This window comes from Bos taurus, chromosome 27 (assembly GCF_002263795.3).
Source record: "Bos taurus isolate L1 Dominette 01449 registration number 42190680 breed Hereford chromosome 27, ARS-UCD2.0, whole genome shotgun sequence".
NCBI classification, from domain to species: domain Eukaryota; kingdom Metazoa; phylum Chordata; class Mammalia; order Artiodactyla; family Bovidae; genus Bos; species Bos taurus.
The window spans coordinates 37051910-37078026 of NC_037354.1; the positions used below are offsets into that span (position 1 = coordinate 37051910).

The 26117-nt window shown below is 51.3% G+C and overlaps 1 protein-coding gene, 1 long non-coding RNA gene and 1 other non-coding gene across 3 annotated transcripts; 1 reads left to right on the top strand and 2 right to left on the bottom strand.

Moving 5' to 3' along the window:
- Positions 1-1215: 1215 nt before the first annotated feature.
- Positions 1216-1289, bottom strand: TRNAW-CCA (transfer RNA tryptophan (anticodon CCA)). The gene has a single exon. It is a non-coding gene; the product is annotated as a tRNA-Trp (tRNA).
- Positions 1290-1802: 513 nt separating this feature from the next.
- Positions 1803-25815, bottom strand: PLAT (plasminogen activator, tissue type). Its single transcript, NM_174146.3, is given in 14 exon segments — positions 1803-2640; positions 4197-4363; positions 5557-5697; positions 5832-5968; positions 6063-6258; positions 6707-6792; positions 7173-7353; positions 8675-8766; positions 9621-9795; positions 10063-10173; positions 10413-10550; positions 12102-12144; positions 13268-13365; positions 25744-25815. Coding segments are annotated over 13 exon segments (1701 nt in total). The 5' UTR covers positions 13343-13365; positions 25744-25815; the 3' UTR covers positions 1803-2481.
- LOC132344067 (uncharacterized) lies at positions 6258-10862 on the top strand. Its single transcript, XR_009493172.1, has 2 exons — positions 6258-6686; positions 8580-10862. It is a non-coding gene; the product is annotated as an uncharacterized lncRNA (long non-coding RNA).
- Positions 25816-26117: the final 302 nt, after the last annotated feature.

A 26117-nucleotide genomic window follows, 5' to 3' on the forward strand; every position in this document is an offset into this window, starting at 1 on the left:
CAGATAAATGCCCCCTCCCCACCGCCCACCGCTGGAATCAAGATTCTGGGCTTTAGATTCTCTTTCTTCTGTGAGTTGAAACTATTCTTTTAAGAACTTCTAAGTTGAGCAGTTCTGACCGCCTCTCCAGAGAGAGAGGAGAGAGAACTACGACCACGTTTGCGCCAAGAAACTGTCGGCACATAACCCAACAGCAAGCCTTACATCATCAGGTTTATTCTTAGATCCAGGGTGTCAGTGATAACAAACTGTCAGGCAGCAAGCAGGGGTATGCGTTACATCTCAGGAGCAGAAAGAAAGTCTAAGAGAAGGGGGAAGCAGCATTGCTTAAGTAACATACTTGTGTGGACTGGTCTGGGAGTGAATTCTTTAAAAAAAATTTTCTTTATTGGAATATAGTTGATTTACAACGTTGTATTAGTTCCAGGTATACAGCAAAGTGAATCAGTATGTTTACGTATATTCACTCTTATTTTTTTAGATTCTTTTCCCATGTAGGTCAGAGTTTTGAGTAGAGTTCCCTGCACTATACAGCAGTTCTTATTTGTTATCTATTTTGCATATAGCGGTGTGTATACGTCAGTCCCAATCTGTGTCAGCATCTTTTTGACTCATTCCTCTTTTCCCTTGGAGTCCTGTCCAGGGTGTCTTCCTACCTACTCCCCTCCTGTGAATATCTTCCCTGAGCCTCGTTTGGGCCATCGGCTCTAACCCCAAGTGTCTGCGGCTCCCTGCTGCCAAGAGAATTAAGTCCAAAGTTCAGTTTAGCATTCAAAGTGCCATCATTAATTCTAACCTACGTTCTTCTTCATGAACTTTACTTTGGACAAAATATAACTCAATTCCTCCCCACACTCCCCTGCCTTTCTTGCTCTCCAGATCTTTAGATTTTCATGCAGTGGTAGCTCCTTGCCTCAGGAACTACAGTCAGTATCCTGTAATAAACCATCATGGAAAAGAATATGAAAAAAATGTATATATGTGTATAACCGAATCACTTTGCTGTGCAGTAGAAATTAACACGACTTTGTAAATCAACTATTCTTCAATAAAATTTTAAGAAAAATTTTAAAAAGAGTGCCTTTCTCATTCCTCTCCACCAGCCCAAATCTTGCTCAATTTTTGAAAAGCCTACCCAATTCTATTTTTTCCTTAAGTTTCTTTTTTTGGTCTTAGGTACAGCACATGAGATCTTCATTGGCATGTGGGATCTAGTTCCCTGGCCAGGGATTGAACCCAGGCCCCCTGCATTTGGAGCACAGGGTCTTAAACCACTGGACCACCAGGGAAGCTCTGTTCTTAAGATTCTTAAATCCTTCCTGAGCTGAATTTCAGCAAAACTTTCTGTCCACCATTTGCGGTTCATCTCCACCCTGCCTTGTTATTTCTCTGAATCCCCATTTCCCTGTCAAACCAAGAGGTTCTTTCTTCCCTTTTACCTTTTCAGCACCTGGCACAGCACCTCTTCTGAATGTGTGTGTGCGTGCTTAAGTCACTTCAGTCGTGTCTGACTCTTTGTGACCTTACTGACTGTAGCCCGCCAGGCTCCTCTGTCCACGGGATTTTCGAGGCAAGAACACTGGAGTGGATTGCTCTTTCCTACTCCAAGGGATCTTCCCGACCCAGAGATCAAACTCTCCTCTCATGTCTCCTGCATTGGCAGGTGGGTTCTTTACCACTAGCACCACCTAGGAAGCCAATGAAAGGAAATATTCCCAATGATTCCAAGAATGTGGACGCGAGTAAGGAATAAAAGCTGTGAAGGTACTGTGTGTAACAGAAAGATTCCACTCTGGGGAAAATATGTGAAAAATATATCAGAATTTATTATTCCAGTACGGTATCATACAGGTAGTGGCAACAGAGTACAAACAAAAATGAACTGATATAAATATGCGAGAGCCTAGTTTATCAGTTATTAAAATGATACGTGTCTCCTGGTTCTATCATGAAACATATAAAGAAAGAGAATTACACTATACACAACAGGATTCCCTCCAAGAGCTGCAAAAGGAGAGCCCAACACTTGACTTAAGGGCTGGAGTCGAGGAACGTGGTCTGGCCAGCCAGCCCATCCCCTGGTAGGAGGTTCCTGCTGGGCTTCCTTGGGACTATAAATAGACATTCTATTCCTAGTAGAATACGTCTAACCCTTCTTTCCCGAAGGCTCGAGTTATCTTTGCCTACTGAGACATGCTTTCATCTTTGTGGTCCCCTTTCCAAAGACGCTCGTGTGCATAGAGGAGGAAGCGGGCTTCCGCCCTGGGGAGTGGTTTTCCACGAGGGACTGGCATTTATCCATCTTCCCGTCTGACAGTACAGTTCAGCCCTTAAGCCCTGAAAACTTCCAAAATGGAAAAGTACCTGTGAAACTACACCCTCCCCCAACTTCCGCTGTGTGAAGAAGGCCCTGCCGTGGTGAGTCTTCAGAGGTGGGAGAAGCGGGGTCTCTGTGACGTAGTGGGAAACAGGTGTCCCTGGTCATGGGCGAGTGTTGTCTCGGATCCAGTCCAGGTAGTTAGTCACCTTGGTGTACACGCCCGGGACGTCCTTCCGCCCGCAGCCCAGGCCCCAGCTGATGATGCCGACCAAGGTCATGTGGTTGTCCTTCATACACACCAGGGGGCCGCCCGAGTCACCCTGCAGAAGGGAGAAGAGGTCAGCTGTGTGCAAAAGTGCAGACTCTTTGCGGGGATGTTAGGGTGAATATTTGTAGTGCTGATATGTATTCTACGTACCACTAATATGAGGCACTAATATGTATCCTTCAACGTGCTCAGTTTCAGGGAGGGAAATTTTACCTCCCCAATCTTGGACCATTACAGAATTCGGTTGTAGTTTTGTTGTAAAGTGGACTTGAGCTCAGACATTGCTGACAAGTGCTCAGTCATGTCCGACTCTTTCCAATCACATGGACAGTAGCCTGCAAGCCTCCTCTGTCCATGGGCTTTTTCCAGGCAAGAATCCTGGAGTGGGTTACCATTTCTTTCTCCAGGGGAACTTCCCAACCCAGGGATCGAGCCCAGGTCTCCTGCGTCTGCTGCACTGGGAGGCAAATTCTTTACCACTAGCGATACCTCATCCCCACCGGGTGGTAAAGCTACCACTAGCTGTGCGGCCCTAGGCCACTGGACTTCAGTATTCTTACCTGAATGATACTAAGTAATAATGATCTAAAACAGAAATCATAGTACTTCCCTTATGAGGTTATGGGAATTAACTGGAAGAAAGCTTGAAAAGCTCCTGAGAACAATGTAGGGCATTGAGTAGAACTCTTGGCAATCATTAGCTGTTATTGTCTTATTTAATTGAATTGACTTGTTTTTAACTTGACGCTGGCTGATAGATCACGGTTTCACTTTGCACACAACCTTTTATGACTGTCGAGCTAGGTGGTGGAGGTGTCTGAGAAAACCTTTCAAAAAGAGACCAAAGGCTGTCACGTAGGCAAGAGGAGGAGATGCGGGTGTGATCCCCGCATCAGAACTGGGCACTCCTCAGTGGGAGTGCGCAGCCCCACTGCCTCCAGCCACGCCCCCGTCCCCCAGCCTCAGTGAGAGCCCGCAGCACAGTGGACGTGAAAACAGCCCCGCGTTGAGGGTTCCTTTGCTCCATTAGGTCCTACCTTACACTGGTCTGTGTCTTACACTCAGAGTTATCATGAAATACAGGTATGTACCAGCTCTGATGGGGACGCCAACCCAGAGACCCTGTAATGGTGTGCTTTCCCAGGGGGAAAACTCATCAGAGGGCTGAATTCAAGTTCCTAAAATTTCTTTCTCACAGATCATCTCTCTCCTATTTCCAGGAAGCTGCCGTTCCTCCCACGCTACCAAGAGACCCTGATTCCCCAGCACCCACATAAACCAAAGCTGTCTTAACTTGTGTGGCTTTATCCATCACTTTGATAGTTGTTTAATTGCCTGGGCTTACAGGAAATCCTGTACCAGGCGGGGGTTCCGGTGCAGACATTGGGGAAATTTACTGCCGTTTAGATGTCTTCAGTTTGGGTGACTTTGATCTTGGCTCCAGTTGCTTTATTCTCTGAGGCTCTCATCTAGATCCCATCCCCCGCCCCAGATGAATCACTGCTTTCTGGCTGTAACTTTTTTTTCTTGGTTAGGAACCAGTTGGCTGAGGAACACTTTAGCCCTTGGATGGGGGGTGCTCAGGAGAAGAGACCCGCCGGCGCTTACCTGGCAGGCATCGTGCAGGTTTGTGTGGTCCCCACCGCTCCGTGTGTCTCTGGCACACAGCATGTTGTTGGTGACGGTCCTGTTAAACAAGTGTTGGGAAGTGCAGCGGCTGGATGGGTACAACCTGACGTGAGCCTCCTTCAGCCGCTCGGAAAAGAACGGAGAAGCTGAAAGAGAACAGGAAGACAGCTTGTGACTTTAGGGAAAGTTATTTAGAAACCTTTTGGAAGGAGAAAGCTGAACTTTGTGATGATAGCTAATACTGATTAATCTTTTATGTGTATTAAGTTGAATCCTACGAAATTGCCAATATATTACCCTTTTGACCTGCAGAAGGGTGGGCAAACTCTGGCAATTTCATAGAGTTTCACCCAGGGTTTCTCAAGAGCAGCACAAGTGCCATTTGGGGCCAGATAACAGTGAACTCCGGGAGATGGTGATGGGCAGGGAGGCGTGGCGTGCTGCGAGTCATGGGGTCGCAAAGAGTCGGACACGACTGAGTGACTGAACTGAACTGAACTGAACAGGTTTTGCAGGGGCTGCACTGTGTATTGCGGATGTCTGTCAGCATCCCTGGCTTTTGTGCGCGCGTGCTTAGTCCCTCAGTCATGTCTGACTCTTTGCAACCCCATGGACTATAGCCACCAAGCCCCTCTGTCCATGGGATTCTCCAGGCAAGAATACTGGAGTGGGTTGCCATGCCCTTCTCCGGGGGATCTTCCCGACCCAGGGATCAAACCAGGGTCTTCCGCAATGCAGGTGGATTCTTTACGATCTGAGCCACCAGGAAGCTTCACTGGCTTCTACTCACTAAATGTGGGTATAAACCTCCATCCTGGGTCGTCACAATAACTGACATTGCCACATGTTGCCTAGCAGGCAAGAGCACCCTAGCTGAGAACCACTGGTTTAACCTAATATCTCATTTAAGCCTCATACAATCTATTCATTCTTACCAATGAGGAAACTGAGGCTTGGAGCAACATGAAATGAAAAATCCATGCCTGGATCACAGGGCTCACCAGGCGCAGGGTGAGGGCTGCTGGGTGGCAGGCAGAGTTTAGGAACCGCACCCTTAACTAAGCTCGCTCCATGTCTTATCGAAACCTCCTTGAAATCTTCAGCCCTTAAAGCTCTCCTGCCACTCAGACCTCTCTCTTGACCGACTGGGCCATTGGCTGGGAAGGTGGATGGCGGGGCTTCACTTAGCAGGAACTTGCCCAGACTATCATAGTGGCAGAGCCTGCCCTGGGGCTGGACTGGACACTCTCAGGACTGCTCTTTCCTCTCTCTGGTCAGCACCCGCCCCCGACGCTGCCCCCAGACAGACAGGATGGCACAGCGACTTCCTCCCACTCACAGGACTCGTGTTTCCCGTAGCCGGACAGCTCGCACTCCGTCCAGTCGGGCAGCTGCAGGCTGGCGTCTGGGAGGCAGATGGTGCGGACAGAGGCACTCTCCCGGGCGCAGGTCAGCGAGTCTGATTTCAGGTGCAGCAGCGCTGGGAGAGGGGGATTGAGGAAGAGAGTGGGGATTTCCGGGGAGAGGAGGGAGGGGCCGGGGGCCTGGGAGGAGGAGGAGGGCAGTGTGGGTCTGGGGGGTCTAACTGGAGCCAGGGAGAGCCGGACATCTTACCGATGTCATTGTCATAAGTGTCATCATCAAATTCCTTGTGGATGATGTATTTTTCTACTTCAAACGTCTGCTCCTCCTCTCCAGGGACCAGCCGGTACGTCCTGCCCAGGAACACCTTGAGATGGTGAGGCGGGTACCTGAATGGAAAAACGGGTGTGAGGATGCTCTTCCGTATTGGGCCTGGTCCGAGGCCTTAGCGGGACGGTAGGCCGGCTGGGTGCACATCCCTACCTCTCCTGGAAGCAGTGGGCGGCCGACAGCACCCAGCAGGAGCTGATCAGGATCCCCCCACACAGAAACCGCTCTCCCGGGGACCGCCTGTTCTTGACGAAGATCGCGGCCTGCCAGGGGTGGGAGGTGATGTCCGCGAAGAGGCCTCCTTTGATGCGGAACTGGGGCCGCTTGTACTGTCTCAGGCCACAGGTGACTGCGGAGGGGAGGACAGAGCGCAGTTTCAGACCTGTGGGCCTGGGCGAGGTCCCCAAGCCCCAGGCCAGTGTCTCGTCTGGGAACCCAGGTTTCCACCCACGGCTGCGCTTCTGCAGCATCTGTACAGAGTGATGGAGCCTCTGCTTCCCTCCTCCCCGCATCCCGGCTGCCATCACTACTAACAAGGCATCTCCAGAGAGCAGCCTGGAGCCCGATGCCATCCATGAGAAATGGCTGCATCCTTTCCTTTCTCCTGCCCCTCCCATCACCTGCCCAACAGCATCGCCATCCACCATGGCTCCAGCCGGGCAAGCCCCCTCCCCACCCAGGTCCAGCCTTCCTGAAAAGCGGGCAGCTGCGTAGCCTGAACCAGACAGCTTCCCAGATGTGGGAAGCGGCGGAGGACACGGGCAAGAATAATGCTGGGTAAGGGGAGCTGGCCTTACCGCACTGGGGCACATCACAGTACTCCCAGGTCAGCTGGCGGTCCTTCCACACGTGGCACCAAGGCTGGGCGTCCCCATCGGGATTCCTGGGCGTGAGGAGGGATGGTGTCCAATCGCATCACAAGCCAGAGAAGAGGGGAAGGCAGCCCACTGCGGGGCGGGGAGCGGGGAGGGATGGGGGACGACCCTGAGCCCTGGGCTGGGCTCTGCCATAGATCCCCCACCACCACCTAGGAAGTCACTCCTATTTTCTGCATTTTGTTCTCATCTCCCAGCTGTGCTGGGATGTGCTCCCAGATGTCCCTCAGGAGGATGGAGCAGGTGAGGGCAGCCCCTCTTAGCTTGGGATATGGGTCCGACCATAGCAGCCGTTGCCTCCCACCCACGTGCCTTTCACGTGTGAGTTTCCGCGTCGGCCCCGCCCCGCCCTCCGCGCGGACACGCCCCCGGGGCCCAGGCGGCGCACCTGCAGTGGTTGTGCTTCCCCAGGCCCAGGGCCGGCGCGTTGCTCTTCCAGGCGGTATAAATCTTGCTGGTTAGGAACACGGAATTCCACGGGAGGCAGGAAGCCCCAGACTTGGTGTGGCTGCGGGTGCCGCGGTACGCCAGCCCGTTTCCAGTGTAGCAGTCCCCATCTTCTTCTGCAACTGGAACGCAGGAAATCCAAACTGAAACACAGCCGCTGAAGTGCCCAAGCAGCAAGTAGGGTTTGCAGCAGGGCCTGAAGCCTGGGGCTGTGGCTTGGGGCTCCCGGGGCGGGGAGGCCAGCCTGCCCACCTGGGCCTTTACTCTCCTTCAAATGCTTTTGCTCAGGGTGGTCAGCGGTTCCATCTGGTGCCAGCCCCCCCATCACTGGGCTGTGTTAAGGGAGACTCTGAGGGATATTCAGGTTCAGGAAAGGCTGCCCAGTTCAGCTAGTGGGGATTGATTAGAGCTGCCTGGAAGGCTGTTAAGGGTTTCCTTGTTTCTACTTGACAGGTTGCTGTCAACCTGGGGTCTTCTGTGGGGGGACATGTGGGCTGGCCCAGTTTTCTCGGATTTTGTCTGCCAGGGCCTTGAAGGATTTATTGGACTTGGGAGGGAAGCAAGAGTATGAACCTTCGGATACTGCATATTTGCCCCTATATTACCCTCTTTTCTCCGCATTCGAAACTGACACAGGACACTGGCAGGCACCAGTAACCCAGTGAGGAGGGGCCTTTGAGAGCATCGGTACCAGTGAGTCCCAGTTTATGCCAATGCTTTAGAGTTACACTGTGCTGTGCTCTGCTTAGTCGCTCAGTCGTGTCCGACTCTGTGCGACCCCATAGACTGTAGCCCACCAGGCTCCTCTGTCCACAGGGATTCTCCAGGCAAGAATACTGGAGTGGGTAGCTCTTCCCTTCTCCAGGATTAAAGTTATTCTAAAGAGCTCTCAAATTCACAAGTCTATCAGCATCACTTTTAGCCTGAATGTGCATTTTTATACATGTATATTTAGAACTTTGAAACATATTTTTACACTTGTGATTAAATAGCATCATTATTTTGGAAAGCACCAGTGAACTCATGGTGCCTTTTTGTAGCTGAGTACTTTTTAAATCTGGGAAATTTTCTCACATTAAAAGTCTTCAGAGACAGAGCGAGATCTTGAGAAATAGGCCAATTAATCAAACAAGAGAGAACTTGCACACTCCCAAAAGGCCTGGAAACCACCGGTAGAGCCCCATCTTCTCTGTCCACAAGGAAACTGAGGGTCAGCGGGGTGCAGAGAGTGGCTCCAGGTCAAACAGCTAGTTAGAGGCCAAGCCTGATGAGGACCTAAGCCTCTTGACTTCCTTCCTCTGATGCCAAAGTGACTGACCAATTCTCTCCTTTGTCTCTTCATTTGCAGAAGGACCATCAGCCTTGTCCTCCAGATCTCCCTTCCCCACCCCACCCCCCTGGGACTCCGTGAGGCCGTAGGGGCCCTGGGGAGGCTGCACTTACCCTTAGCGCAGGCTGGAGTGCTGCAGAACTCAGAGATGTATTTCCCTGCCTTGAAGACGTAGCACCAGGGCTTTGAGTCTTGGTCCGGGTTTCTGAAAAATCAGCCGGGAAGGCCAGGGGAAGTGAACAGTTAACCCTGTTTCTCAGGCCGAGGACGCCTCACTCTCTTCTGGGGAGAGGGTTATTTATGTTTGTTGTACATAGGAGAGTCGGATCGTGTTGGGTGGAGGTATGACTTTGTAATCACCTTTATTGGGAGATTAAACGTGGTTTACAGAGATGCATATGGCTGCCACGTTGACAAGGGGTGGATTGTGATGATGCGCTCTATGTGTTAACTTGGCTGGGCTATTGCACCCAGTCGTTCGATCAAATGCCAGCCTTAGTGGTGCTGGAAAGGGACGTGTCCATGTGGTTCGTGTATATGGTCAGCTAACTTTATCCAGTCAGCTGAAGGCATATTAAGAGCAAAAGCTGAGAAATTCTGTCTCACACTGCAGTGTCAAGTTGGGTCTGAGTTTCCAGCTTGGGGAGGGGGCTGCCTATAGATTCCAGACGTGCCAGCCCCACGGTCATGAAAGCCAACTCCTTAAAATAAATCTCTTTATGTAGATAGAAATATATTTATATCTCTTTATATAGGTATATATGTATCTATATCTATATATATAGATATATCTTTCTGGAGAGGAAATGGCAGCCCACTCCAGTATTCTTGCCTGGAGAATCCCATGGACAGAGGAGCCTGGTAGGCTACAGTCCAAGGGGTCACAAGAGTCTGACACGACTTAGCAACTGAACCACCACGAGCATGTATATCTTTGTTTCTGTATATGTGTACCTCCTGTGGGTTCCGCTCCTCTGGAAACCCTGACACAGGTCTTTGCGTGACTGCCCCAGCTTCTCACCAGAGGAAACCCTCCTGGGGGCAAGGAGGCTGTCTCACCTGCAGTAGTTGTGGTTCCCAAGGCCCAGCCTGATGGCGTTGGGCCTGCGCCCGCTGTACGGCTTCATGGCCAGGCCGCTGCTGTTCCAATTGGCGCACTCAGCCCCGCTCTCTGCCGTGCTCCACGTGCCTCTGTAGGCGACACCCTGGTCCTTATAGCACGTGGCGGTAGCATCTGATGGGAAGTGGGACACACGACACATCCCACGTGAGCCCCTTTTTCATTTAGTTTCCACAGGGGCTCAGCGCCACCTCTGTCATCCCTGCAGAGGCAGCGCCAGGCTCCAGACTCAATCCCGGGGCTCTGACCACCCTCAGGTGATCCCACCCCACCGTGACCCTTCCATCATCACACCACACTTTGCTCTCCTTTCTGCATCATTTTGCAGGTAGGATTTCCCCTGGTAGGTCCTCATCTCATAGACACCCACCCACCACTCACCTATTTCACAGAGCTTCCCCATGAACCCTTCTGGGCACTGGCAGACAAAGTCTGAAGAATAGAGGGCCTGCCGACATGTCCCCCCATTGAAACACCAAGGTTCACTGCAACCTGCCAAGTAGAAGCAAGAGAACCCCAAATTACTCTCCAGGCACCCCAAGAATACATGAGTCAAAGTTGAAGAGAGGGCACCCTCCCCACAGGCGCAATTCTGAGCACTTTACAGAAACCAAACTCATTGACTCTTCACAGCCGACCCCACAGTCTATACAACTGTTCTCCCATTTTACAGATGAGCAAACTGAGGCCCTGTTAGAGGGCTGGGCGGGCTGGGGACCATGGACACGCACTTCTGACGGGCACCGAGTGGCACTGGGCCCGGCCGCCGTCGCACCAGCAGTGCTCCACTTGGTTGCCCCTGAGCAGGGGTCGCAGCCAGGAGTCGTGTTGGCGGTACGTCATCTGCGTTTTTCCATCTCTGCAGGTCACTGTAACGACAGACAGGCCGGCCTCTTTAGGGCCCCACTCACCCCACACTGACGCTTCCCCTCTTCGTCCTGCTCAGTCTCAGGAAAATCCATCCTTTATTCCTTCCTTGCTCTCAGCAGAAGACAACAAATATCCCATATTTTGTCACCAAAGACCCCTTTCATTTAAAATTAAAAAAAAACCACTTTCAAATCCAGCTTATTAGGGGGATGTGCCAGTATTATTTTCCATATGACTATGTGACCTTTACATTTAATTTCCCATGAAAATCAGTTATTTTCTTGAAATAAGTAATAAAATATAATGGCGTATTTCTACTGTCTCCTTATGTTAGTTTCACTGAAACATGAAACCCACTTGTGAAAAACAATTAAGAAAGAGCTCTTTAATTGTTTTTCCTCTGATGGGACCTTATTTTGAAAGAATTTATTCATCAAGACACATTTATTAAGTAATACTCTAATTTTTCATTTTAATTCATCAAAAAAGAGGCACATGTATGCAATTGCCTACAAGAACTTTTGATTCACATGAGTATTTTCACACTGAGATGATGCAATTCTGGCCCCAATCAAAGAAAAGTGATATTTTAATCTATGCAGAAAATGTGCTACTTCCGTTAGTATTTCTGATATAATGAAAATAGTTGAAAGAGTCCCATTAATAGGTGTTCCCTTTTTCTCTCTCTGTTTGCAAATCAGAATGCCAGCTCAAAAAGTCTATAACTTTTAGTGGATTGAAGAAGTGACATGGGCTCATGGTCAGTGGCACTGCCGTTCTTTCAGCAGGCCCGTTGGCGCCAAGATAGGAGGGCAGGAAAGGCCAAGCTGTCTGATGCCAAAGGCAGTGAGAGTTAAGCCGTGACTCACTCTGGGGAAGCTTCCACCTTAAGCGGGTGTTGCAGAGCCTTCCAGACCCAAGGGAAGTAGGTCCTGAGGGAGGAGGGGTAATTTGGGACCTGCAGTTCTTCATATCAGGTTCAAGACACTCGGGCCTAAGCATCTTTTATTCTTTGGATCCTAGTGGGAATGGTGCATGCAGTTTTAGTCTCAACTCTAGACATGGCCTTACAGAGAAGATCTTCCCACAGCACTGCCGTGAAGTAAAGAAACCCAGGTTGGTCATCTCTGAATTACCAACCAAAGCAACGAAGGCACAGAGAAGTTAGTTAACAGAGATGCTGCGTGGATTCTGGGGGGGAAGGGGATCACAGCCCAGGGAAAGACCCTGGAAGACCCTGCGGCCTGGGGGCTGTGTGACCCTGGGCAAGTCACTCAGGCTCTCTGGGCTCCATTCTCAACTGTGTAACTGGTCTTTGGGCCACTGGGCTCCCAGCAGTGTGTGACTCCCTGACATCCTGGCACCTTGCCAGCATACCTGTTCCTGTGTGAGTGATAAGAGAGGACACAGGCATCTCTCCAGACTCTGACTTTCATGGAGCTTGAGTAAGCAGGTCACGTGGAAGAAAATCCCCGCTGGAGCCTCAGGCACCCTGACCCTGACCCTGGCCCTGCGTCTGTGGACCACCCTCCACCCCAGCGACATCTCACCTTTGTACGATCTGGCGCCTCTCCTGAGTCGTCTGTAGGTTTCCTGCAAAGAAACCAGGGGCGGAGGAAGGGTTAGCGCATGCAGGTGTCTGAAGAATCAAGATGGTCAAACCAGAAGACCGCCACCAACCCACCTGTCCAGAGCACTCCTCTCAAGTACCTGGTCCAGGTGCACTGTGCACACCTGTCTTCCCTCTGATCCTTCTTCCCTTTCTAGCCTAGTCCTGTCCAGAAGGACTTTCTCAGTGGTGAAAGGTTTAATACCCGTGCCGTGCAATACGGCAGCCGCTGGTCACACGTGATGACTGAGCACTCCTATGTCATGTAACTGAAGTGAGTTTAAGTTTCATTTCATTTTAATTAATTGTAGATGAAAATAGCCACCCGTGGGTTAGTGGGGATGTGTGCCGTCACGCCATCTCCTCTGTGTCCCCGTCTCTAAAATCCTGCTGTGTGGGCATCGCTCACTTGGCCTGAATCATGGGCTTGGCCTGAATGATGCTCTTAGCTGCTGGGAATCTTTGGAGAGCACGTCCTAACTAGATGGTAAGCAATACACGGGCAGCTTGCTCACAGCGCCTGCAGTTTTATAAAAACTTCACAGATTCTGACTTCCCAGGTGGCTCAGTGGATAAGAATCCACCTGCCAAGGCAGGTTCGATCCCTGGTCTGGAAAGATCCCCCGTGCCACGGAGCAACCAAGCACATCCACCACCACTACTGAGCCTGTGCTGTAGAGCCCGGGAGCTACAGGTACTGAAGGCTGCACGCTCTAGGGCCCGAGACCCACAACTTACGAGCGTCTGTGTTGCACCTGCTGAAGCCGGTGCGCCTAGAGCCCATGCTCCGCAACAAGAGATGCCATCGCCTTGAGAAGCCCATGCACCGCAACAGAGTAGCCTCTGCTCTCCAAAACTAGAGAAAGCCCCGGTGCAGCAGCAAAGACCCAGCACGGCCAAAAAAAACTTGTAAAAAAAAAAAAAATACTTCGTGGGTTCATTCAAGCAAATCCTTTGAAAACAGCTCCAAAGAAACCACCGAGCGGCGGAGCTTACTCGAGCCAGAATGATGCGCAGGGTTCCCGCCGGAAGCCTGGATCTCAAGCCTTGTCCACCGAGGGGAGTGTGTCCCAGTGTGTTCCAGCACAGACACAAGTGCACACCTACCTGGCTGGGCGACGTGAAGACAGCTCCACAGAGCAGCAGCACGCACAGGAACTCTGTCTTCATTGCGCTCATCATTTCCTCTGAGCGTCCCGCAAATTCTGGAAGAAGAGGGGGAAATAAGCGTGAGACGTGAGAGGTCCCCGCGGGCAGCAGAGCTCAGAAGCCAGTCGGTCCTCCCCGCGTTGGCTCCCAGGGCAGGAGAGGCCGCGGCCAGCGTCTGGGAGATGGTGTTTTTGTTCTCATATATATATATTTGTGGTTAAATACACAGAACACAAATATTTTCCGTTTTAACCACTTCTGAGTGGAAGTTCAGCGGCATTAAGTTCACTCACATTCTTGTGCAACCATGACCACCATCCAACTCCAAACATTCATCTTCCCAGACTGAAGCTCTGTACCCTGAAAACCCCAAATCCCTGCTCCCCTGGAAACCACCATCCTACCTACTCTTTCCATGAATCCGACTACTCCAGGTGCCTCATGTAAACGGACTTCTACTATATCTGTCCTTTTGCGTCTGACATTTCACTGGGCGTGATGATCTCAGGTCCGTCCGAGCTATAACATGGGTTAGACTTTCCTTCATTTTTAAGGCTGGATAATATCCCACTGAGTAAATGGACCGCATCTTGCTTATCCATGCATCTAGCGATGGACACGGGTTGCCGGAAGATGGCTTTGTTCAGACATGTCTGTGGGCTGAAGGCTGACACCACCTCTGGCACTGGCTGCAACCCAGTTTCCCTTGAAGTGAGCTCCTGCCCTGCGGTTGACTAGATGGACCCACAGCAACGTCCGCTCTCTGACTTTTTTAGAGGAAATCATAGGAGATCTGGGGTTGGCATATCTCAGAGCCAGCTCTCCTCAGATGGCCTGAGCCCAGTCCCGGAGGACTTCCACATCTCCTTGTCCAACAAAGGGAAGTCTCCTCCACCACTGCCTCCCTGCTCCATCGGGAAGCCGGCCTCCTTTAGTAGGCCCTCCTTTAGGCCCTATGAAGTGCAGTTTTGCAGAGAGGAGGGGCGGCATCTGGTTTGGGTGTTCAAAGTCAAATCTTCCTGGCCCCACGTCCCTGGTTCCATCTGCCTGGTCCTAGCTAGGGCTCCGGCCCTCAGCTGCTCACAGTGGGTTAGTCGGTTGGGGTGTTATTTTGTGGTCTGGCAGCCTCACTCGCTCCCTCGTCGGCAAGGATTAAACCAGGGCTCTTCTTCTTCCCTTGACTCATTTCCCCTCAGTCACAACAACTCTGCTCCCACCCCTCCCAGTCCCTTCATCCCAAGCATCCGAAAGGCCCGCTTGGTTCGGAGCACCCAGGACTTGGACCCCGGCGCTGGCTCGGGCTCCTTTCTGTTAGAGATGCTGTCCTCTCACGTGGCCACAAGCCCCCTTCAGAGCAAGGATGAGAAAACACGGAGCAGGAGGCTGGTGGGAGCCGATCTGTGCCCCAGTGACCTCCTGGGGCTACTGGTGACAGGCAAAGCGCGCACAGAGCTGTGGGAGGAGGAGGGGGACGGAACTGTCTGGGAAGATTCCTCGGGCTCAGAGGGCGTCTTGCCAACCAGCGCGCCCCTCCCTCTCTACGCAAGAAATAGAAAGAAGCCAGGATCTGGGTCTTTGTTCCAGTTTGGCCTGTCCCCGGGGGAGGCCCTTCCCGGGCAGGGCAGGGTGTTCTCAGGGGCTGGGGAGTGGGGTGGGACCTTTTCTCACCCAGAGCAGGAAGCCTGCTGGCATGTGCTGGTCCCAGGCAGCTTCAGAAGGAAGACCTAGGGGTTGAGGGCATCCGAACAGGACCCGGAGTGGGGAGTCTTCAGGTCACAGGCCATCACCCCTGACTTTGGTGCTCAGCATTCCTCCAGTTTCCCCTTTCTCAAAATTTCCCCAGTTACCCCAGTACTTTGAATCTTTAAAAATAGCTCTTCATAAACACATTCCCCCTCTCTCTTCCTGCTGTTAATCATGTTTCACATTGTAGGTGTCCCAGCTTTATTATCTCAGCCAAGCCTTGGGATGGGGAGAGGTCTGCCTGCCCAGGGCTCTTGGCAGAAATTCTGAATGAAGCAATGAACCAGCCTGTGACTGGGGAACCTGGCTCCCCTTCCTCTTGTCTGACAATAAGCCAGGGCTTCCAGCAAGTTCGTTCCCCCTAGATGGGGGGCTTGTCTTTTCTCTGGATGCCCGTCATCAAGTGACTGTCATTTCAAGAATTCAAGGTCCTTCTTGAATGGAGCACATTCAAGGGGCACGTGAATGGGCCCTACATGAAGCAGAAGTCTAGATGCTGGAAAATTGCAAAGTGACAAGTGGAGCATTAAGACCTTTGCATTCATTGGACAGATGGGGGGAGGGGCCCCCTGGGCAGGGAGTGGGCTGATAGGGGGAGGGATGCACTTAGGCCTGAGGGTAAAGGACCCAACAGCTGCAGCGCCTCAGACCCTTTTGCAACTGAAGACTCAGCAGAAGGGGCGTATTTTTGTCTTCTGCTCTGGGACAGTCGGAGCCTGTCTGTCTTCTGTCAGTCCTTATCTTCCTCTGCTTCTCTGGCCTTGCGAGGCCTGGAGCTGACCCAGTGCCAAAGAGCCTCACACAGACCATGTGACATTCCATCCTTGCTGCACAGAAGCGATGGGAACAGCTGGACGGGCCGAGTAGGGCGAGAGGATGACAAAGAAATGAGTCATCCTGCCTACAGTCAGCGCCTGCCCGAGACAAGGGAGCGAGACAAGGAGGCAAAGCGAGTCCTGGTGTTGCCTTTGTGGGGAGGGAGGTGCAGAGGTCTGGGGGCAGCGTCTGGACAAAGAGCGAGTGACCCCAGAAATTCAGGAAGCACTCAGGACCCTGGGGAGTTGTGGACCTCAACCCTAGACCACAAGTTCCCACCAAAGGGAGAGGCGCCCTGTGCCCATGTGAGACTGGAAGGAGGGAAGATTTGAGAAATAAAGCACAAGAAACCTCTTGCAGGCTCATTTTGTAAATCCAAAACTTGTCATCTTTTTGGTGTGTTCCTTTTCTTCTACTGTATTTAATAGTTTCCCAGAATCAAAGAACTAAAAGAGCAAAGAAAGGGCTTCCCTGGGGGTCCAGTGGTTAAAATTTTGCCTTCCAATGCCAGAAGTGTGAGTTCGATCCCTGGTCGGGGAACTAAGATTCCCACATGCCTCGTAGCCAAAAAGCCAAAACATATTGTGACCAATTCAGTAAAGACCTTAAAAATGGCCCACATCCAAAAAACAAAAGAGCAAGGAAGGAAAGGAGGGAGGGAGGAAAGACAAGAAAAAGAAAACCACAAGGACGGGGATGGCTGGCTTTTGTGGGACTAGAATCCCTGAGTCACCAGCAGCATCACTGTCGGGGTTGGGCATGTATGGAATGATTCTAAGACCGCTGGTCCCCAAGGTCCCAAGGCCCCAGCCCTGGCAGGCCCACCTTGGCACATAAAGTCAATTTTTGCAGATTTGCAAATGGCTCCGCAGACAGACCTCTGGAGACACAGAGCTCGGCAAGTTGACAAAGAATCTCTGCAGGTTAGAAACATCAGGACATGTGGGAAGCAAAGTGTGGCCTGGATTCGCAGGCTGTGCCCACAGGCATCCTTGTGGAGGACCAGCCTGCAATCTCTGCCTCCAGGGTGCCCCCTCCTCTGCTGCCACCTCCCCATCTGTACAGAAGCCATGCAGGGCCCTTCTTGGCTACAGAGACAAAGTGACTCTGTTCTCTGGCCTCTGAACAGCCGTGAGTGATGACTGTTCCGGAGGAGAACAATGGTCTGGTCACCAGGGAGGAGGGCTGGTCTCCAGGAGCCAAAGGTGCCTTTGTGGCTGGGAAACCGATCTTGCCAGCCAGAAGCGCAGGACTCCTTTCTGCAGTGGTGGCAGGGGGAGTGCTGATTGATGGGCCCTGGAGTCTGGCTGGGGCGAGGCCATGGGAACCGCAGCAGGACAGCCGGGGGAAGGGCCTGGGGGGTGCAGTGGAGGGCTGTCTGCAGGGTCTCCCACTGCCCGGCGCATGACCTGTTCCCACCACCTGCTCCCGAAAGGCCTGCTCTCGGGAAAAGCATAGACACTCTCCTTCACATATGGTTTGACTGTATCAAAAGGAATGTGCTGGCACTTCCCTGGGGGTCCAATGGTTAGGATTCTGGGCTTCCCCTGCAGGGGGCATGGGTTCGATCCCTGGTGGAGGAACTAAGATTCACACGCTGTTTGCCATGGCCAAAAAAAAAAAAAAAAATTAATATGTTGCCCTTCCAAAAAGCATCTTTGTTTTGAAACATCAACTCTGCTCCCAGGGATGCAAAATCAAGTGGGCTAGACTCTCAAGGCTTCCTCCAGGGCTGACGTCTTGCGATTTCTGCTGTTCTGAGTATGCAAGTGCTGTGTGATCTGTGAAACACTTACCCGTGGGGATGAGAGCTTTCATGTAAACACTCAACCACATCCCATAACGTGACCTACGGTAAAGATCTGGGACCAACCAATCAAGTTCTATGCTTCTAGGTACAAACGGTACATTTCCTGGGATGTTAAAGCTGCTTCTCTTGGCAGCAAAAACAAAGCAGAAACACTGAGCCAGCTGGAGGACCATGGAAATTACAAGGGAAAGATAAAGTTCAGTTGATACGGCTATTGAATTTTTGCAAGCGTGCAAGCCTGGCTCACTTAATCTTTGGCAAAGAGGAGCCTTGGTTTGTTATTACTTCGTAAAGCCTCTCTCTCTGGAAATCTGAGTAAGAGAAAATCAGTCTCCAAGAACACTAATACTCCAAAATGACTCACAGCTTTAAGACAAACATAGCCCTCCCTCCCCCCACCCAACCACTCTGCCCCGGACGGATGCCAACAGATTAGAAAAGAGATGGTCAGAACTCCCTGAAACAGCAAAGGCCCGTCACTGAGTCAGGACAAGAGATGTGGTGAGATGGGAGGAGGAGGCAGGCTTTGGAAATTGGGGCTGAACTCCCACAGAAAAGCGCACCTGTGTCTGTGCCAGTGTCAGAGCCCGGGGCCGGAGCCGTTAGCTCTATGGGTAACGGCTATATTCCCATCTTCCTCCTACATGGGTCCTCCTTTTTATAGGGCTTCCCTGGTGGCTCAGATGGTAAAGAATCTACCTGCAATGTGGGAGACCCAGGTTCGATCCCTGAGTTGGGAAGATCCCCTGGAGAAGGAAGTGGCAACCCACTCCAGTATTCTTGCCTGGAGAATCCCATGGACAGAGGAGCCTGGTGGGCTGTAGCTCTTTCCTTCTCCCAAAGAGTCAGACACGACTGAGAGACTAACACTTTTTTTAAGAGTTTATGCTCTCAGAATAGAAACCATTTTCCAAAACTGCCATCACAGAAGCAATTCTTAGCTCTTCCCCAGAGATTGTAATACTAAGTGAAGTCAAAGACTGGTATCATATGATATCACTCATATGTGGAATCTAATTTTTTAAATTATATAAATGAACTTATTTATAATATAGAAATGCACTCACAGATTTTGAAAGCCAACTTCTTTACCAAAAGGGACATGGGAGGTGGGGGGGCGTGTAAATTGGGAGCTTGGGATTAGCATATAGTCACTACTATATATAAAATAGATAACTAATAAGGAAGCTACGGTAAAGCATAGGGAACTCTGCTCAATATTCTGTAATAACCTATATGTGAAAAGAATCTGAAAAAGAATGAAGGGATGTATAACTGAACCACTATAGCTACAGTTATAGTTATAACTATGACAAACATAACATTGTAAATCCACTATACACCAATTAAAAAACAATTTTAAAGGTAATTTCCTGTGTGCTAAAGCTTATTTTCTCTCTTTCTGAACAGAATTCTTTATACCTAAGGGACAAGAGAGGAGTCTTTCTTATCTAATTGGATCAGTTCCAATGAGGTAAATAGAATAAAACCCTCTCCTGGCACCTCCCACCCACTCCCACATCTCCACTTCATTACTCAGGATGGAATTGTCTGCAAAGCATCTTTAAAATATAGATATATGTCTACATATGTGCTAAGCCATTTCAGTCGTGTCTGACTCTGCGACCCCACGGACTGTAGCCCACCAGGCTCCTCTGTCCACGGATTTCTCCAGGCAAGATTACTGGAGTGGGTTGCCATGCTCTCCTCCAGGGGATCTTCACGACTCAGGGATCTAACCCGTGTTTCATGTTTCTTGCCTTGGCAGGTGGATTCTTTACCACTAGCGCCAGCTGGGAAGCCCCCATAGGCACATGACCTGTGTCTAAGTTTTATACGACATTGACCTACTCAAAACAATCTATCCTGAGCATTGTCGTCACCAAACTTCTCCACCCTCTGCCAGGTAACCCTGCTTATCTGGATGGACTCAGGGAGTGCAGTTGTGGATCTGGGAAAAAAGAAGCCCATCCTGCCTCCTCCTCCAGTAAAAGCAAGAGAATCTTAGATCCTTGTGACGAAAATGCAAAGTGCAGCTGGCAAAGCTAACCCTGTGAGTCAGGGCAAGGAGATATGATCTCTGAGTGAATCTCAGCAAACCTGCAATTGCACGTTAATCTAAGAGAGAGTTTGTTCTGCAGTGAGGCAGTTTCTGGTGTTCCCTCCACGCCCTAAAGCAAACATCACCACCAGTAATGAAATACGCCATCACCCGGTAATTCTGCAGTCTCCCTTCCAGATTTCAACACACTTGAATCAGGAAAAGACGATCGGAGACGTTCATCGTTATCACCCTACGCGGAATCTGTCCGCCTTTTATGAGACTCACGTGACAGAGACGTGATAGCACAGTTTTGAGAAATGCGTCTGGATGAACGCCATTTACTCATCGGGTCCTAGAGTGCTGACGCGGGTCAGGCATCCACTAAATCATTTAAGTCAATATTATCTCTTGTTTAATGGATGAGAGAATCGAACTTCAAAAAAAATGCAATGAACCTGCTCTCACGCAACACATCTAAAGGGAGGCGTCGGGACTCAGGGCAACCAGCTCTATAGGACAACCCCCTCGTCGCTCTTTCCATGACTCTTACTGGGTCCTGATGCTGGACTGTCGTGTTCTGAATGTGCTCAGAGTTGTTGATGGAGAAGGGTGGCAATCTGAATGCAAGGAGCGTAGTCCCTCCAACCTCCTCTTACCGGCTGTGTGTGTTCCCGGTTTTCTAGTGGTCCAGTCCTTTCCACCAGCTGGATAGTGCTAGCAATTAGGACAGAAGCAGGTAAAGCCCCTTTGTACAGCTGGTACACAGCACAGTTAACTGTACTTACTGCTAGGAGTGCCCTTAGAAGGAAGGCCAAAGTTTACAGCCTCTCCCTGGAACAGGGACTAGAAAGGAAGCCAAGTTCTATGGGGTTATCATCGAGTTCAAGTGTTAATACCAAATCCCGCCTCCTAGATCATCTGAACATCTTGTGATGACCTGTACCCAGATTCCTGATGACTGAAATCAAGTTTCCTGCCCTTCTTCTTTACGCACAGATCAGTATTAACAGGAGCCTGTACTTCCCGGATCACGGGGTAGTGTCTTTTATCCTATTTTCAATCTTTTTGTGTTGTTTTGTTTGCCTTTCCCAGGCCTATTTATGCCACCCACTCCAGGGCTATTAAGGACTCTCAGAGGAAGCTGGACTTCACGGCCAAGGCAGCTTGAAGGTCAGGCCCTCGATGCTGATAAGGGCCATCTGATGCAGACCACACGTGTGTTTGAGAACCAGGGACATGAGGCAAGAAAAGGAGGAAACCAGGGCTTCTCAGAAAACAAAACAAAGCCAAAGCCCCTCTTTCCCCCAGCTTATGTGGCAGGCCTAGGCTCTTACTGCCAAATAAAGTGAGTTCCTCTTTCCCGTCAACAGGACGACCTGTGAATAGCCAGCAAAGGCCAGAGGCTGGCGGGCTTTCTGTTTCAGAGTATTCCTAGTCGGTTGCTGGGTTTCGCTTCCTACCAAGCCCTCTCCCCACACCTTCAAGGAACTGCCCCTGCAAACATCTCTAACCAGAGGGCTTGGGGGCAATCCTCCTGGTATCCATCAGATCTCTCATCCCATCCGCCTCAACCGGAAGCCCCGGCTCTCTGGTCTGCTCCTTCCTGAATTCATAGGCGGTGACTTATTCTGTAGCACCACCAAGCAAGAGCGCCAACCATGCCCCAGGCGTGAATCTGCGGTATAAAGACACAGAAGCTCCATCCTCAACACCTCAGAGCCTAGGACTTCCCTGGCGGCCCAGTGGATAAGAATCCACTGCCGACGCAGGGGATGTGAAGTTTGATCCCTGGTCCAGAAACTAAGATCCCACATGCCCTGGAGCAACTAAGGCCCTGAGTCACGACTACTAAGCCCTTGCTCTGGAGCCCATAAGCTGCAACTGCTGATGCCTGCGTGCCCTGGAGCCCATGCTCCACAATGAGAGAAGCTACCACAGTGAGAAGCCCATGCCCTGCGACAAGGAGGAGCCCTTGCTCATCGCAACTAGAGAAAGCCCGAGCGAGGCAACCAAGACCCAGCGCAACCAAAAATAAAATAAATAAATAAAATTATAAAAACCTCATAGCCTCGGGAGGGGACAGACAAATAGCTAGCCAACCCTGGCTCGGTGCCACCAGCACTGTGCTGTGCGGAGGTGGGGTAGGAGGTGGAGGTGACCGGGCAGAGGAAGAAGGGGTCCTACCGGGATGTGAAGGAGGAGATGGAGCTCACTCCTGATGAGGTGCGGGTTGGTCAGCTTTCTGGAATGGATGCTATGCAGTCTGTTTATCAAGCCAAAGGGGGAGCGAGCCAAGCTCTGGAGGGGTGTCACTGACAAAGCCCTAAAATGGGACCATTGTTTAGGGTCCCACAGCAGCTAGCAGCCAGAGTCCCTAAACTTTCAGCACAAACACCTTTCCTTGTGCAAAGGAGTGTGAGTCACACACCCCAGGCTCTCCCTTTGAGGAGGGCGCCCCTAGGAGGCCGTCCCTAGGAGGAAGTGTGGCTTGAAAAGCCCAAGAGTTCTAAGGATGTAGGCGCCTCGGAGGAGAAGGTCACCTTGGATTCCCTAATGTCTAGCTGAAACTCCAATACTTTGGCCACCTGATGCGAAGAGCTGACTCATTTGAAAAGACCCTGATGCTGGGAAAGATTGAGGGCAGGAGGAGAAGGGGACGACAGAGGATGAGATGATTGGATGGCATCACCAACTCAATGGACATGGGTTTGGGTGGACTCCGGGAGTTGGTGATGGACAGGGAGGCCTGGCGTGCTGCGGTTCATGGGGTCGCAAAGAGTCGGACACAACTGAGCGACTGAACTGAACCGAACTGAAGTTAAAGGAATGTTTACGGCCATGTAATAAGCAGAATAAGACTTCCCTGGTGGCTCAGACAGTAAAGCGTCTGCCTACAATGAGGGAGACCTGGGTTTGATCCCTGGGTCCAGAAGATCCCCTGGAGAAGGAAATGGCACCCCACTCCAATATTCTTGCCTGGAAAATCCCATGGATGGAGGACCCTAGCAGGCTACAGTCCACGGGGTTGAAAAGAGTCGGACACAGCTGAGCGACTTCACTTTTACTTTCAATAAGCAGAAAAGGATCTCAGTGCCAAGGCTTCCCAGTATCTGGGTTTAGCCTGATACTGAAGTAGGCTTTCAGCGTCTCCAAGCACAATCAGGTCTTAGAGGTCAAGTCCCAAACAAACCTCTCCAAGCCACTGTGGAGCACCGCGTAGCTATCCTGTGCAGCTCAGCTGGACTTGTGGCCCAGACTCACCCTCCAGATCACGGCTGTTGGCATGGATGGTGTGGGCAGCTGCTAAAGACCCCCCAGTTGTACCAGTTCCCCAGGAAGAACTGCCGCTATCACTTTCTGGAGAATCATGATCAAAACCAGAACTTGCCTGGGTTGTACCTTCAAAAGTGTTTATAAAGTGCCTGCTGTGGGCCCAGCACCTGGCTCCTTTCCACTTTGTCCTAAGTCTCAAACTTTCAGGCAATCAAGAGGTTTGTTTATCTATCCCTCTATGCCCTTCTATAGAAGTCTTTTTCGCAGGCGGGAAAGTGGAATATAAAATGCACGAAGTATGACTAAGAAAATGTGCTCTCCTTAATATGTAAGTAGACACTTAGGCCAATAGCAGGAGACCCTGTGCCTGGACTTGGGGGTTGGACTAGGGCAGATGGTTAGAAGATTCTTTCTAGCTCGAACTTTCTGTGAGTCTGAATCCTCCTCACCTTTTAATCTGGCTGCACTGGAGACCCAGCCCTTGGTTTTGGGAGCTGGTTGGCTAGGATGAGCTTTACCGCCTCGAACTAGGGACACAGTTTTTCTCTGTGCAAAGAGAACAGGCCAAAGAAGGAACGAACAGAGTATTCTGATCATTCGTTGTCCACTCTGGCTATCTTATCAGAACAAGGCAGAAAATCACTCATAGGAAATACGGATTTTACTCTGAGACTGCATATGCCCAGGAGTCATTGAAACTGAACACTTCAGCTCAAGACACAAATGTTCCCTCCTCCCTCTCCCAGATATTCAGTATTCAGAGAGGCACATGGATTTTGAGTTTTGACTGGAACTAAGCCTACTACTGGGCTTCCCAGGTGGCTCTAGCGGTAAAGAACCTACCTGCCAATGCAGGAGACATAAGAGATGCTGGTTTGATCCCTGGGTGGGGAAGATCCCCTGGAGGAGGGCGTGGCAATCCATTTCAGTATTCTTGCCTGGAGACTCCCATGTACAGAGGAGCCTGGCAGGCTACAGTCCATGGGGTCCCAAAGAGCCAGACACGACTGAGGGCGACTTAGCACACACAGCAAGCCTACTATTCATTCCGTGAGCCATGTTGTCCCCTCGGCCTCTGATCCAAGATAGCCTGCCCTCCCTCTGGAAGCTTTGGAAGTTTAAAGCCAACTGTGCTCCTCTCAAACGACAGTCTAGCCCAACCCTCACATGCTGTAAAACCCCAGGCAGGACCAGAAGAACAACACCTGGAGGTGAAGTAGAGACAGGCCCCACCTGGGCAGTGACTTCCCAGATGGCCTGTGGTCCTGGCCACCCACTCCCAAAAAGCCTTTCGTGGCGATGACGGCTTCAAGCCACACCGCCAGGAGTCTGGTTGGGTTGCTCTTTACAATCTTGAAATGTACTGATCACCAGCTCTGCTCACCAACACGCTAGGTCCCCAGGTCCCCGAGTCCTGCCTCCACGAGCGAAAACTAATCACGGGACCATTTCTGTTCCTCCAGAAGCAGGAACTGTCCCGGGCCAGTGCAGAAGCCACAGAGAGCAGCCTCACTGGGAGAATCTGATCTGACGGGTTTATAAAATAAACCGAGCGTCCGCACAGAGCCTGGACCATTCGGGCAGAGAGCAAGCTCTCGCTTGCTCGTGACAAGAGCCAGCGATTGCAGGCTGGCGTCTCTGAGAACGTTTTAGGTGCAATCAGTTGATGGGTAGGATAGAGCTCTTCCTATTTCAGTTATTTGTGGCATCTCTGCTGGCGCCAGGTCTGGCTTTGCTCTCACGGGAAGCACTTAGCCGGCAGCTCCTCTGACCGTTATCTATGTCTTCTGCCCCCAGGCAAGACTTGCTAGGAAGCCCTTCTGAGGAAACTCCACTTAGCGGCTGTATTTCAGAATTTCTTCATGGGCCTGCACACACACACACACACACACACACACACACACACACACACACACGCGTAATGTTTTTTCTGTCATCCACCAGCTGCGGGAGCCACCACTGTGTCTACATCAGTGACCGCCACCACACGGCTTTGGGCTTGAGCGTGTCATCAGTTACCTGAGAGTGCCTTGCTTCCCTCCCTCCCTCCCTCCCTCTCTGGCAGGTTAAGAAAATAAAGATAATAACAGTGAAAGCCTAGAAAGCCCGATACAGTTCCTGTAGAGAGCTTAGGGAAGAGAAGACTCGGTGCTATTTCCCTCTGTAATTGGAAAAGTCCTCAAAGAGCCCTCCCCTCGAATCCTGGGCGAAACGCCAGAGGACAAAACCCGGCCTCTGAGGCTTCGCTCTGCCGGTTTCCTCCCTTCCTCTCACCCAGCACTTCCCACCTGGTGAATCCTCTGTGGGCAAGTCGTTCCCTGCCCAGCCCCGCCTCAGTTTCCCCGTGGGCTCACACCCCCCGGGATCCTCTGGGCTCTGACCCCATCAGCCCGTCTCCCATTTCTTGCCCGTGAGTCGTGAGCGGGGCCCACCATCTACTCAGAGCGGGTCTGGATCATCCTTTTCACTTTCCCCTGTGTGAGCAGATATTTCTTCTTCAGGAGACACATCCCTAGTGCCCTCTCTCTTGCCCTGACTGCCGCTGCCCCCCGCAAACGCTTCAGCCCATCCCTGTGGGATGCACGTTCAAAAAGAAACCGCCCTCCAGACATGGATTCTAGAGAACCCCACTTTTGGCCTGAGTGACGGAGTCAGCCCCCTCGGTGTCAACGTTCCTTCAGTGGCTCAGAAAGACTTTGAAGAGAGAGAAGAGGAGCCAGGGACAGAAAGGCACGGAGTACAACCTACCGCGAGCCCGAGCCTTCCCTCCTCCAGAGGCGTTGTCTTCAGCGCCAGGCTCTGCAAGACCTTGGCTGGCTCTCCCTGCAGGGCTCCAGCCTCCTTTAAATTTCAAGGCAGGGGGTGGGGTCGCTGGCCCTGGGTGGGCGGGCTTCGCTGCGGCAGGAGGATGCCCAGTGGACACTGGGCCCCGCAGGAGCCAAGCTGGGGCGGGCCTCTTTTCATTAAGAGGGGGAGGAATTTCCCCCGTGGAAGCAGCCCAGCCCATCCTGGCTCTGGGCCAGGCTGATTATTCATGGTCCTGATGTCATCAACGAATCACAGGAATTTGGGAGTTGGATATTGGAGGGGAACCTGAAGAACCATCTTCCTTTCAAACCCTA